We start from the raw sequence: 14,035 nt of genomic DNA on the forward strand, positions 1-14,035 counted from the left end.
AAGTGAGAATAAACTATGACCTTTTGTGGCCCCTTCAAGACCTATGATTCATGCTCCATGGAAAATATTGAGAAATATTCCATTAGAAATGAATTTGCTTTCACGGCAAATTGTACGTTTCCTGTGTTTTTCTTCCTTCATTATCACCAAGGACATTCTCATGAAAACAAAGTCTTGTTTTCCCCCCAGAGTAACCATATTCTTTATATTGATTTGCTCTGACTCGCCAAACTGCCTTTTCGTGGCATCACAATGAGCTTCTGGTGTCTTTCTAGTGATGTCATAAATGTCCTATAGAGAAAATCAGTAGGCTAACAAACTCAAGTAAAGAAGGTTGACGTCATATGGTGTAATTTCAGAGTTTCCAGGAAAGCCTCACAACCAACCGCGCTCCCTACCCCTAATCCCCTCCACTTCCAACAGCAATCCCTAACCCGCTGAAATAGTAGTGTTGAAATAGCAAAGTTACTACGCTGCCAGTTTCAACCGTGGTATAAGCAATAGTTATGACTTCAAACTTTCCAGAAAGGCCACAACCAACACCCTCTCAAACACCCCCAAAAAACCACCTCCCCGCCTGCCGGCTGCTGTTGAAAGACCACAACGAGAACTTTATTCTCTTCATTTCAATCTCTAGCAAAATGCAAACACTTCTTTCAGAAGCCCCCTATTACAATAAAATTCCTTTTCAGATCTTTTCCTACTGGGTCTTTAAAAGGTAAGCAAGAGAAGCTGCCTCCCGCATTACTGGTCCTCTCCCCTAATACCCCCTCCTCTTACAGCAGCTGGAACTGGAAGCCCCACCTGGCTCAGCCCAACCCAACTCTGGGCCCAGTCCTAACTTTGGGCAGAAACAATTTCAGGAATTCTAAATCAGTACTCCTGTGTCACACTCTCTGCTCTTAGTTCCGTTAGCAGGACATCTGTCTTCTTCCATAGACCCAGTCTCTACCACAGGCTTTTGCTCTGCAAACCACCTGTACTTCATCCTGGCCATCTGAGTACTCATCCTGGTATCCTACCCAGAATCCTGTTATTTTAGAACAGAAACCTACCTTGCTCTTGTCACATGCCCAAAGGGAATGGAGTCCTACTACTGCGGTTCCCTGATGTAAAGCCACAGAGCAAGGCAGTAAGGAGCTCATGCTCTCCAATCAGACACACAAGGGGTGAAAACTCAACTCTGCCTCTTTTGAATCTTGCGTATTTAAATTAACCTGCATGAGCCTCAGCCTCATGTATACTATCATATCCATTAAATGAGAGAATACAAAGCCTAGCCTGAGAACTAAATAAGTATTAGCAACAACAGGGATGTAAATTGCAGGGAAAGGATAAAAATGTTACAATTTGTGTTGGAATTTACAAATATAGTGCCCATTCCCACATTCTGTGTTGATATGCTCTACCCACGTGGAGTGAAGCATTCACTTACACTGGAACTCGACAGAAGGCTTATTTGTGGGGGACGCTCAGGGACCGTCTATTATACAACAGTGACAGTCCCTGGGTCTGGACTCCAGATTCCTTTCAGCTCCTGGTTCCTTTCAGCTCCTGCAGTTCATCCTGCTGCCCCAGGGCTTCCCAAGCTCTACCCAACCACTTGGTTCCGTCTCCTGGTCTCTCACATCCTGTGTCATTTCAATTAATTGGGCCAGGTACCACCATGCCCCACATGTAGATAACCATAGTAGCTGGGGGTTCAGAAGAGAGCAAAGGATAGGAAGGCTGGGGAAGCCAAAGATAATTGGCTCCACAACTCTGCTTTAGTCAAAGGCATTTCTGAAATCACTGGAAGAGGTGTTAATGTCACTTATCTCCAAGTATCATCATGAATAAATACAATGCTCCAATTGTGAACAGAGTGATATACTTGCAACATTCCTGGCAGAGTATACCAGTTACTGACATGAACTAAAAAAAAAAAAAAAAAGTGGGGGAGATGCTAACTAGATGAGCACGTGCGCGCGCGAGCACACACACACACACACACACACACACACACACACACACACAGGCATGCATGCATGCACGCAGACTTTAGACACAGAACAATAAGAGCAGGTGGCACAAGAGTGGATTTCATATATGTTGATCTACTCAGCAATTTGCTTTTTATAGATTATATTGCACACACTCGAGTTGTAGAGGAACACAGTCTACCTGCCAATTAATTCATGGGGCTCCAATGTGACCATGACCAGAAGCTCAAATGCTTTCTTACTGAACTGAAAATACTGGGTTCATTCTATGTAGGTGAAATGACTTTTTACCTAATTTTTCTAGAGTGGTTTTTTTTTTTTTAAAGACAGTGGATCTTGAGGTTTTATTTGTTGACAGTATCTGTTTATTACAGAACTATAAGTACATAGAAGATTCTGTATCTCATACTATTTTAATATATTTATTTCCTTTCTTCTTTTACCTGAAGTTTCTTTGTATGGTTCATCACCAAAGCCTAGATTCAGTTTTTAAATGCTTTAGAACACCAAAGATCAATTTCAGGAACATAATGGTCAGAGAAATGCAATCGGTAAAAATCATTAATAGAATGGTTAAGTCATTTCAGATTAACTGCAATTAAAATTCATTAGGCTTGAATCTTTGAAAATACACTCATTTCTCCAAAAGTAGAAGGTTTTTTTTCCCTAAATTTTGTTCTCATAGGTACAAAACCAAGTAGCAAAACCACAAAGCAGCATGCTCTGCTATTAAACAAAGCAATAGAAAAACCACCCTTTTTCCATGCAGCTCATTATGGGAAACTCAAACTAACGGGCATTTCCCTTCATTCATTTATATACTGGTGAACAAGTCCAGAAAATTAAAAATAAGGCCTCTGGTCAGATTCTAGTCCAGCCAATAACCTAGTATTGAATTTGCCATTACAGGCAAATCCCTATAATCCCAATCACTGCCAAGAAGAGCTGTCACAAACAGTGTCCTCCCACACGGGAGAGTTTACAGGCAAACTACAGATCCGGATTGAGCTTCCCACACAGAACTCTACCTAAGCCACTTCTTTCCAAAGTGAACTATAGAGAGGAGGCATTGTCTTACACAACTAGAAATTCAATGAAATGCCCTAGGAGCTGTACTGAAAGAACTACACCCAAGGAGAGTCACCCTACACCTGGAACTTACTTAGATGACAAGATTCTGGACTCGGGGTTGATGCTGTAACAGAGAACTTGCAAGGGAGTATTTTGCATATGGAGGAACATAATTTACTAGGGGCAGAGGGAAGACCGGGGCGAGCAGCTCTTAAAGAGCCTCCAATGATTCCCTCCTGCCAGGGCTCCCACCCTGTGCAATTCCCTTTCTCGAGGGGGCGGGACCTAGTACTGCCCTCTTGCCCTCTAGTTGCTGCTCTGATGAAGCCAGCTGCCACGTGCAGAAGCCACTTAGCGAGGAACTCAGTGAAGCCTCCCGCCAATAGCCCACAAAAACCTAGATCTTGCCAACAACCACTCAAGCCAGCCTGGAAACAGACTGACCCTTAGCCACACCTCCCAATGACTGTGGCTCCAGCCCCCACCTGTATTTCAGCGTCTTGAGAGGCCCGGGGCCATGGGACACAGTGAAGCTGTGCCTAAATCCCTGACCCACAAAAACTGTGAGATGATCAACGTTGTTGTCTTATGCCCCTAAATTTTAGAGTCCTCTGTTAATCAGTAGCAAATAACAGACACTTCATACAGACTTTACCTCTAAAAACATCATCTGGTTAGCATCACAATATATATTTGAAATTTTTATCTACTTTGAACAAGTTCGCGTTCTCAGCTGAGAATTTAAAGTCTTTCAAAATCTCAACATTTTCCAAATTCCATAATATATTAACATACTGCAAGCTTTCCCAAGTTAAATTAATTCACGTAAAAGCCGACAGAATACCAGAGGCATTTTGATTTTGTCCCTTACACATCACAGGCCTGCGTCAGCAGCAAGGGGACCCTATTTTACAGAAGGATAAAAAAGTTTTTAAAAAATCCAAGATAAATTTTACTTCTGGAAAAGAACATGCAGACACAAAGAAAAACTTTACTTCCTTAAAACAATAAATAAAGGAGAAACCCCTCTGATTAGAAGGCTTACAGAAACTTCCTTACCTTGAATGCACTGAAGCGTTCCATCCTCCGCTCTTATTGTAAAAGTCTCACCTGGATTAACTTGAACGAGAATGACCTGCCAAAATAACACATTAATTTCAATTTAATACTAGAGCATCTGGGGTTTCTCTTCAACGGTTTTATTACTTGAATTTATGTACTAGACAGGAAGTATGTGGCACGGAATCCTGTATAAACACAAAACTTAGGATACGTCTTAGACCTGGTTCAAATTTAAGGGGGAGAAGTACGTGCATTTGAATTTAGCTAAGTGAATTCTCCCATGTTGTTTATGATGTTATGTACCCTAAAAACTCATTTTTTTTTCTTTCACACAATTCCTTCTTTTCTTTCACTAATTTAGAAACAACAGATAAAGAAGAAAAAAAGACCAGAAACTATACTTATAAAGGAAAATGGCATAGAGAAATATAGTTCTGGCCTAAACACTATTGTATACTGTTCCCAAGTGTCCATTACTGACCTGGGTTATAGGATTCTACTGTGTAAACAAAGAAAGCAATTTATAAGAAAAATGTTTGGAAGATCTAGAAATAATGATACACACTATAAAATAAATGAATAATATCACAAATCGGCCTCAAACTCTCAAATCTTTAAGTCTATTATCTAAATGTCAGTGAACATAAATATTTAATATTAGCAGACAACTTCCAAGACTAGACCAAGCACAGCAATGGCAAAGTATGTTCTTTCAAGAGCCTTACAGTTTTAGCTCTAATCTAGTTCCTTTAGGTAACAAAAGAAAAAAAAAATCACTAATTTATATCGAAATACAAATTAAAAGATGTAATCCAAGCTTAAAACCTGTACTTGAAAATCATCATGTGCAAGGTTAACACTATTAAAATAATTACTGTACGTTTCTGGAAACTGAAAGGATGTCAGGGTCATATTCATCTTCTAGCTCTCGGGGCAAGCCTTGTCCCTCCCTGCATTGAAACCATCAAGCATACCGTTCCCTCTGCCTGTAATAATCTTCCTGTCGTCCTTCACTGCCTACCACCCACCTTACTCCTTGCCTGACCACCTAATGCCTATTCATTCTTGTCAGCTTAAGAAGTATTGTCTGCTGGGGCACCTGGCTGGCTCAGTGGGTAGAGGGTTGTTACTCTCGATCTTGGGGTTGTAGGTTTGAGCCCCACGTTGGGTGTAGAGATTACTTAAAAATAAAATCTAAAAAAACCCAAACCAAACCAAAGAAAAGTGGCATTTGCCTCTCAGGACAGGTTGGGTCTCCCACCATATGTCGCGCACGCACACACACACACACACACACACACACACACACACACACACACACACCCCTACACTTCTCCTTCCTAGAATTTACAACTGCAATTAATTAAGCCATTATTTTAGGGTCTGTCCTTCTTTCTTTAACATTGGCTCTAGAAATACAAGGCCTGGCATAAAAGAAGTATTCAAAACTGTACCTGGCATAGAGTATGTGCTTGATAACCATTTCTATTTAAGGAATGAAAGTCTGAAAACATAAAGGAAAAACGATCGCAAACAATTATTTTAACTTAGAAATTAAGCTTTCACAATGTTCACCCTAAAAAGATAACATTATTTACTGTATGTACCATAATTTATGTTTGGTAAAAATGTTTGAGATCAAAGCTGTTTGATCTTTAAAAACTAAACCTTTAATATCCATGTATTTTCCTTCTTCTAATAATTCCCCACAGAAGACGCTGCTGGGATATTGTAATTATTTAAATCAGGAAATACATTAGCTGGAGAAAACAAGATCATTCAGGGAAAAGCAGTCCAAGTTTCATCCCTGGTGCTTCTCATTATCTTGAATTGTAACGGTGGTTTCAAGGCAATTTATTTTTCCTGTACGGTAACTGTGTCAATAATCTTTCAGTCTTAAGTATTCAAATTCTCACCAATGTAAACACACTGTGCCATTTTAAGAACTCAAAAGGAAATCCCTTCAGATCTCCATAGAGAGATTAAAACATTTCAATTGCTTTCTTGAAACTGAGCTTTTAAAGTCATTCTTAACATGAAAATAGTTTTGATTTAACTTTATTTTCACATAAACATAGGACATAACTCGACTACAATGGAATACAAAAAGACACTCCAACAAAGAAAGTTCCCTAGGTCTTTTTAAAAGTCCTTAGACCAATTCCAACATCACTGTAATACAGCAGAAACCATTTGCTTATGTGGAACCTCTCGGGATAAGACGCATACTACATGCCTGTACAATTAGTTAGTTGGAGGGAAAAAAAAAAAATCGAAGGACACCAAGACTCTGCCCCAGATATTCTCTGACAATCACCGATTCATGTACTCTCTTCCACCACTCTCAAAACTGTCAGACAACATGTCCCGAATGCCGGTTCTCAAAGTACACTTCACCAGTATCATGGAAAGTCCCGGGCAAGAAAAGGGATTTCTGAATTGGGGTATGTTCCAGACTCTGTCCCATTACCTGCTTATCACATTGCATGAAGAGTGTAACGGTTCCTTGGCGGTCACTGACAGCAGGCCACAATTCAAAGAATGGCCCTGAGGCACCCAGCCTCCAAAAGCCATTTATGCCATCCCTTCTCTGCTTACGGAGGCCAATTCCTGACCCCCACCCCGCTTCTTCAGGGAGAAAGATGATAGGTAAAGAGCTTTTAAGCATCCTACTAAAATACCACTCTTCAAATGTTTAGCCCCTGTAATTTTCCCTGCTGCTGGGTTGCTATGGCAACCAGATTATAATCTACCAAGTTACCTCAGAAACCAGGCAAATCACCTGTGTCCCAATATCAATTTTTCTTAGAGCAAAAGTCATTATTGGAGCAAACCGTATTCATCTTGGCATGGAGTTTTTATAAAAGGAGGCATTTTATGATCCTGAGGCCAACTGACCACTTTGCTGTTTTCACTGTCAATAAAGGAGAGATTAAAAAAAAAAAGTTCTGACACACACCAGTGCCCGGGGACCTGTCTCTGACAACAGACATGAATGAGACAGCAGCAGCCTTGTCTTGCATCACCCAGCCTTGAGGAGTGTGAGTCACATCCTGGCAGGCTCCCTGGCACTTAACCTTTCCTATCATAGCAGTGTCTCTCTCTCTCTCTCTCTCTCTCTCTCTCTCTCTCTCTCTCTCTCTCTCTCTCCTCTCCCTCCCTCCCTCCTCTCTCTAGCCACAAAGCAGACAGACATAACTATTACAAGTTCTCAGAAATGCATAACGTAAAACATCCTATCACTGCCCAAACCTCATCATTTTTTGTCAACTAAGAACTTCCTGCTTTTCCAAAGTCAGCATTAAAACAACTCGTGCTGCATTCTGTGTCTTGTCAGAGGAGGAAAAGACAGACAGACAGAGAGAGAGAGAGAGAGAGAGAGAGAGAGAGAGAGAGAGAGATTTTAACCACTGATATATTCTTTGTCCCCAGAGATATTAAAATAGAACCATGTTAATCAAATCACAAGAGCATACTTCAGGCTATGCTTGCTTCATCAGATGAGTCTCAAATCAGGGCTACAGGAACCAAGCAGCCCAAGATAACCAGAGGCAAGTTTGTCAAAAATCAATGAAAAATAAGTGACCATTCTTCTAAAATCTTCCAACAATAAAACAAGAGGTAGAATTAATATTATTCACTAAAAGGCTACAGAGCATCATGACAAAGCTTTGCCTAACAAGACTACTGAAACAGGTGTTAACAGATCTTTCCTTAAAAGGTATAAATCTAACTAGGCTTCTTACCCAGTAGATGAGGAAAAGGAAAGCTACTTCTGCAATTTAAACTGTGGGTGGCTGGTTAACCAGATCAATAGTATCTAAGACTATTCCTGGAGGCAAATTCCCAATGTACGCCTCAAATAAAAAATGGCCAGCCCCCTGACCGGTCACTGCCATGTGATGTGTCCATGACAAAAGCCTCTGCTGGAGAATGGTACTGACTGACCCAAGATGCGACATTACATTCGCAGCTTCCTTACAAGTTAAATCCAGTACCCAGACAATCAAGATATAAACTGTGCTAGGAGAGGGGATCCCATTTCATTTCTGATGCTTTCTCCACTTGCCGTCTCTATGAGGCTGGTCTTACTTACTATTAGCAGTTTTATGTATAAATGAACACTCCACACTTGGAGCCAGCATTTATGATTATTCAACAGATATTTTTAGGCAGAAAAAAAATGATATAACCTAAAAGCTGCAGGAGAGTTCCATGTAAGGAAGGATTCTATCCAAGAATATCAAATAACTTTGGAAAAATGACTTCTGACTACATGAGAGGAATAGCAGCGCTTTTTTTTTCTGAATTATCTATCTCTTTCTCTCTCTCTCTCTCTCTCTCTCTCTCTCTCTCTCTCTCTCTCTCCCTCCCTCCCTCCCTCCCTCCCTCCCTCCCTCCCTCCCTCCCTCCAGATTCCCAAACTCTAGAGAAATCCTGGCAAAGCTCCACCCAGACCCTGGAAGGCCCAAACCATCCATCAATCCACCTTTGAGACCCTGGTGTCTGGGCTAGAGACCAGAGCTGGCCTCAAACAAACTGAAAAGTAGGCATCATTTATTTTCTGCGTCCCCTCTCTTGGCTCCGAATCAGGAAAAGGGAAAAGATGACATGCAAATAACCAATAATTATCTTTGTGGGAATAATATACACAAAGAAAATGTCCTAAGATTAAAATGTGACAGGTAAAATAGAAATGTACTAGAAGATAATAGGAGAGTACTGACTGCCTCATCTGCTCAGCTGTCCTACCTGAAACCTGAATCCAAAGCTGGCAGGAAAAAAAACACGTAAGACCAGGAAGCCTCCAAAAGTACTTACACACTGGGTCAAGGCACAGGGACTTGCATGGGATGTGAAGCTGGGGCTTGGTCTGTAACACTGATATGACAAATAGTCTTGTTTTGTTTTCTTCCTGAGCTTTAGGACTTGTTCAGTTAATTTTTTTCTTTTTTAAAGATTTTAATACCCAACGTGGGGCTTGAACTTACAACCTCGCGATCAAGAGTCGCAAGCTCTATGGACTGAACCAGCCAGGCACCCCTGGACTTGTTCCGTTTAAAGCAAGGAGCAAGAATTCTCCCAATGTTCCAAAATTTTTAACAGTTTGATTTCTTCAAAGAATGGCAGGTTCAAAAGTTGGCCTCCTCATCAGACCACTACATAGCTCTAAAATTAACTCAGCATGATGCAGGCTACTTTATCAAGTCTTTTTAACAGCTTTTTTTTGATAATTACATAAACAGTTAATATTAAAGCCCTGTGGTCTGCCAGGTAGGTATTACTAACCAAATTATACAGATGGGGAAACTGAGGCTGAAGAAAGGTAAGAAACTTGTCTAAAGTCACAAAACTACAAAATGACAGAGTTAGCACTGGAATCCAGCCCCATCTGACCAAAATGCACGCTCTTCTCTTCTAACACACGCATTCCCTGCTCTGATAGCCATGGGCTTCACAAAGTCACTTCTTCATGAAGATGCTTTACACTTTAATAAATAGCTATAAGGAGAGAACTCACTTAACTGGGTCAAAGGCGTGTCTCCGAGACATGTTCTGAGGATGAGTTCTGTTCTAGGAAATCTAAGCCCACTCCCTGAGCCAGAGCCAATATAGCAGTCAGAAACTGCCCAAAATGGCAGTTGGAAACCCTTACCTAACAACAAACAGTTGTTTTTATACTGAGCAAGATTTATTCTCATAAAGCCCTTGTCAAGTCCTTGAATTCCCCTAGAATCCTAAGATGAACCAATGAGCTAATGACGGACTATCACAATCACTAGATGCCACTTCTCATGGGCCAAGAGGAGGCATAAGAAAAATAAAAGAGGACTCCTGGAAAGATTGTACCACAGCTTCTATGTTTCCCAAAGTCATCTGTGATTAACCAAAAAGAAAAAGAAAAAAAAAAAAAGGCAGGAATGGATTAACAGGTAACCAAGGGAAGAGAAATCAAACCAAGGAGGACACTTTTAGGCACTGAAATCATGCCAGTGCCTGCTGAAAACATATGCATTCAAAAGAGTTCAGTAAGTCCATTTCATAAAACAAGTGTCCTCAGAAAAATTACTACTGTATCTCTATTAATTTTAGCAAGTAGCAATGAGTGGCCAGAATGGGTTGGGCATTCCTCCAGGCATTGGGAATAGAGCCTTAGACAATACAAAGTTCTGCTCACCTCGGGCTGACAAACAGAACTTAACATGGGATGAGGAGAGGTGGGGGGTGGGTAGTGTTTAAGCAAAAATAAAACCTTTATAGATAGTGGTAAGGGCTATAAAGAGAATACAATGGCAGCTTGTAAGAAGTCATACATTTCTCCTCTCTTTAATTGTATACTGCCTTGAATAAAGAGATTCTATTACAAAAAGAGCTGCTGTTTGCTAAGAATAAAAATATAGCCTTAACTTAAATGGAAAAAATGCAAAATGTAATATAGATGGCCAAAACTAGGTTAAAAGCCTCTTTTAAGAGGGCCACAAATGCCAGAATCTAAGGTTTCAACTACAGGACTTTCAAGACAAAACTCAAGAATATAAAAGACCAAAATTCTATGTACGCTTAAGTACAGTTTTTCCCCAGCTAAAAGTAACAGCCACCATATATTCTTGAGTATTTGAAGCACCGTGATGTTTACTTTAAATAATTTTCTTTCACTTTAATAAACAAATTTTTCACCCAGTTTTTCAGTGCCAAAAAATAGAACGCTTCTTCCTTTGTTGAAAATTATGTTCACTGAGAACAAAATGTGATTCTTGTCATCACTACTTCGGGGTTAATCCTTTTCAAAAATGTCCATCAGGTGAGATACAACCCCTTTCTCCCCCTCAATTCCATCCACGCACCCCACGTCCACAGGCTGGGTTCCGACCACACTGATGGCGAATGGGCAGTTCAGACCACTTTTCACTAACCAGCCCTACCATGTGCTTTTTGCACACTGAATCGAAAATGTCCCCCACCATTTAGATCCAGCCACCTCATGTCTAGTTTTGATCGGCGGAGAAAGAGCAATTTTCTAATATTTCATGTCATGCAATAATAATTCATGTCATGCAAGTCTGGTAAGCTACGCATTGAACCTAAACAAACAACTCTACTATCAGAATCTCAAGGCCAGCAGCCTCTGGGTGGCTCAGTTGGTTGAGCTTCCGACTTCAGCTCAGGTCATGATCTCACAGTTCGTGAGTTTGATCACCACGTGGGGCTCTGTGCTGACAGCTCAGAGCCTTGAGCCTGCTTCGGATTCTGTGTCTCCCTCTCTCTCTGCCCACCTCCCCCCCCCCCCCCCCGCACTTGCACGGTCTCTCTTTCTCTCTCTCTCAAATATAAACAAACATTAAAAAGAAAAAAAAAATCTCAAGGCCAGTTCAGTGAAGAAACAGATTTAACTGCCTATATTCCCAAGATTCTAATATTTTTAAACCTATTTCAATGTTGGCCATGTCATTCATTGAACACTGTTCTTCCCCCACTAAGATATAATCAAGAAATAATGTGCCCAAGGGGAATTCTCATCCTTCTAACTGACAGGAAATCAGTGCCCAATATTTTGTCATTAAATATTCTACTGACAGAGCTAACTTTTCTATATTACTTATATGTTTTCAATTGTCTAAAATTGGCACTCCTATTGCCTGGTATCTTATGCCCACTAACATAAAATCAGAAATGAATTCAAAGAAGTCCTGTCCTAGGGATTTGGAAGGATTTTACAGAACAGAGAGGGCTTCACCTCCCCACCACTACACAGCATGTTATCACTTATTCAGCCCTTGACTTTCCATCAATGACACTTAGTTAACATCAATGCTCAATGCTATTATTGAAGCCTTGATTTTTGGAAAGCATTTACTTGCTGAGTAGTTACCATGTGCCAGGCATGTTGTAAAGTACTGACGACGCCAAGACGAGAAAGAGGACGTCCTCTTTGTGTGTGGGTGCAAGGGCAGAAAATACAATGAACTGTAATAAAATCAGACTATTTGCTACAAAGAGCTATGGAAACGGAAGGAAGCATTGAGAAATCGGGGAAAGTTAAGTTGGGAGTGATATTAAAGCCGGAGTGAGAGACTGCAAGTGGACAAATCAAAAGACCAATCACACAAGCAAATGCACGGAGGCCTGGATGGCAGGATGTGTTTAGAATTCCCAAGTGGCCATAATGACACATGCAGGGAACAGAGGCATAAAGGTGAGACTGCAGAGCAGGGCCACCTAGGGAAAGTCTTTGCTCTTCCCACTTACAAGTCTGGATTTTACCCTGTGAGCAGAACCCCCCAATGGGAAAGCAACGTTACTAGACAACCCCAACACGTGTGGGGACCTCAAACTGATATGGGAGATGCTGGGCACATGGAGACCAGTAAAGAGGTTAATGAAACATCCACCTGGGACATCATTCAGGGATTAGGCTGTTCAAAGTTGAAGTTTTCAAAAACAATTGCTGGTTTAGCATTTAAATACGGCTAGCCAGGTCACGGGCTCTGCCGCAGACACGTTCAGCCCCATCTCTTTACCAACACTGAATTTTTTAAGATCATGGAGGTGTAGTAAGGTCTATGGTTCTGCAATCCGGAACTACTTTAGTTTTTCCTACTTCCCATCACTCTAGTTCTGTCCTCTGTGATGCTGCCACTTCCGTGTCTACCCTGCTCTCGCTGCTGGGCATCCACCATCCACCCGTCTTGTGCCTCCTCCCTCCTCAACTTTTTCTGTCCTTTATTTCTTCGCTTTGGGTTCTTGGCTTTTGCTCTAAAAAGCTAAGCCCAAGAGTGTTCAACAGCCTCCTGGTATTCCTTTCCTTTATTTCCAGTCACCTCACCAGGCAGTCACAGTAGATAAGGCATCCACCTGCCTCATTTTTGGTGGGTTTTCGCACCACAAGAAAAGGACGACAGGGGCGCCTGGGTGGCTCAGTCGGTTGAGCGTCTGACTTCGGCTCAGGTTATGATCTCGTGGTCTGAGTTCGAGCCCCATGTCGGGCTCTGTGCTGACAGCTCAGAGCCTGGAGCCTGCTTTGGATTCTGTGTCTCCCTCTCTCTCTCTGCCCCTCCCCGGCTCATGCTCTGTCTCTCTCTCTCTGTCAAAAATAAATAAACATTAAAAAATTTAAAAAAAAAAAAAAAGAAAGAAAAGAAAAGGACGACAAGTAGGACTGGTAGGATGTTGGGAAACAGATAGAATTAGGATTCAAGGGCCCAAAGTGAATCATCTCCCCAAAAGATCTACTTACTGATTCCTAAAGAATTCCATTTCACACTAGTCCATTCGCTTTTTAAATCTTGAAGTTAAAGTTTGCCTTTCAGCGTACTGTACATCCACAAAAAGTTTTGAAGAATAAGTTAAGGACTCAGAATTTTAGATAAAACCATATCACACCTACAATGCCATCTTTAAATTAGATAAGCCAATCTTAAGAAATTTTAGATTAAAAAAATAAATATACAATGGCACATACTTATTCTACACAAAACAAAAGTTTAAGTGTCTTTTCCTACCATACTGTATGGTGAGGTAAAATGAAATGGAACTCAGGCCACAGCTGTCTTCTAAATAACATGCTAGCGTGTAAATACTGAGTAGTTAAGTCACTCTCTGCTCATCTTATTTTAATTTCAGTTCATTTTAAAAAATCAACCAAGATAACCAAGCTGCACAGTGAGAAGAGCAAACCAGATAGATGCCACTTGAGTCCCACTCTGCTACACAAGGCACTTAACCTTTCTAGCCCTGTATTTCCTCACTCATACACACACACACACACACACACACACACACACACACACACACTAGAGAGATAATACCTCATATTATGTGCACTTAAGGAAAAGAGCAACCCTAATGCAGCCCTGGTACAAGGCTTACACATAATATGTACTCAATAAATAACTATTAATTCCTCGTCTTCAAATTTCTAC

The 14,035-nt window shown here is 41.0% G+C and overlaps 1 protein-coding gene across 5 annotated transcripts in view; it reads right to left on the reverse strand.

The window, feature by feature from the left end:
- Positions 1 to 14,035, reverse strand: part of FNDC3B (fibronectin type III domain containing 3B) — a 361,319-nt gene that overhangs the window by 256,546 nt on the left and 90,738 nt on the right. For 2 of the 5 annotated variants that reach the window (XM_045037263.1, XM_023260400.2), the window contains exon 3: positions 4,113 to 4,188. The exons of the other annotated variants lie outside the window; for them this stretch is intronic. In XM_045037263.1, coding sequence (XP_044893198.1) covers positions 4,113 to 4,188 — 76 coding nt within the window. The remainder of the gene's footprint in view (positions 1 to 4,112; positions 4,189 to 14,035) is intronic. 5 annotated transcript variants of the gene reach the window in all.

The sequence above is a fragment of the Felis catus genome, chromosome C2 (assembly GCF_018350175.1).
Source record: "Felis catus isolate Fca126 chromosome C2, F.catus_Fca126_mat1.0, whole genome shotgun sequence".
Taxonomy (NCBI): domain Eukaryota; kingdom Metazoa; phylum Chordata; class Mammalia; order Carnivora; family Felidae; genus Felis; species Felis catus.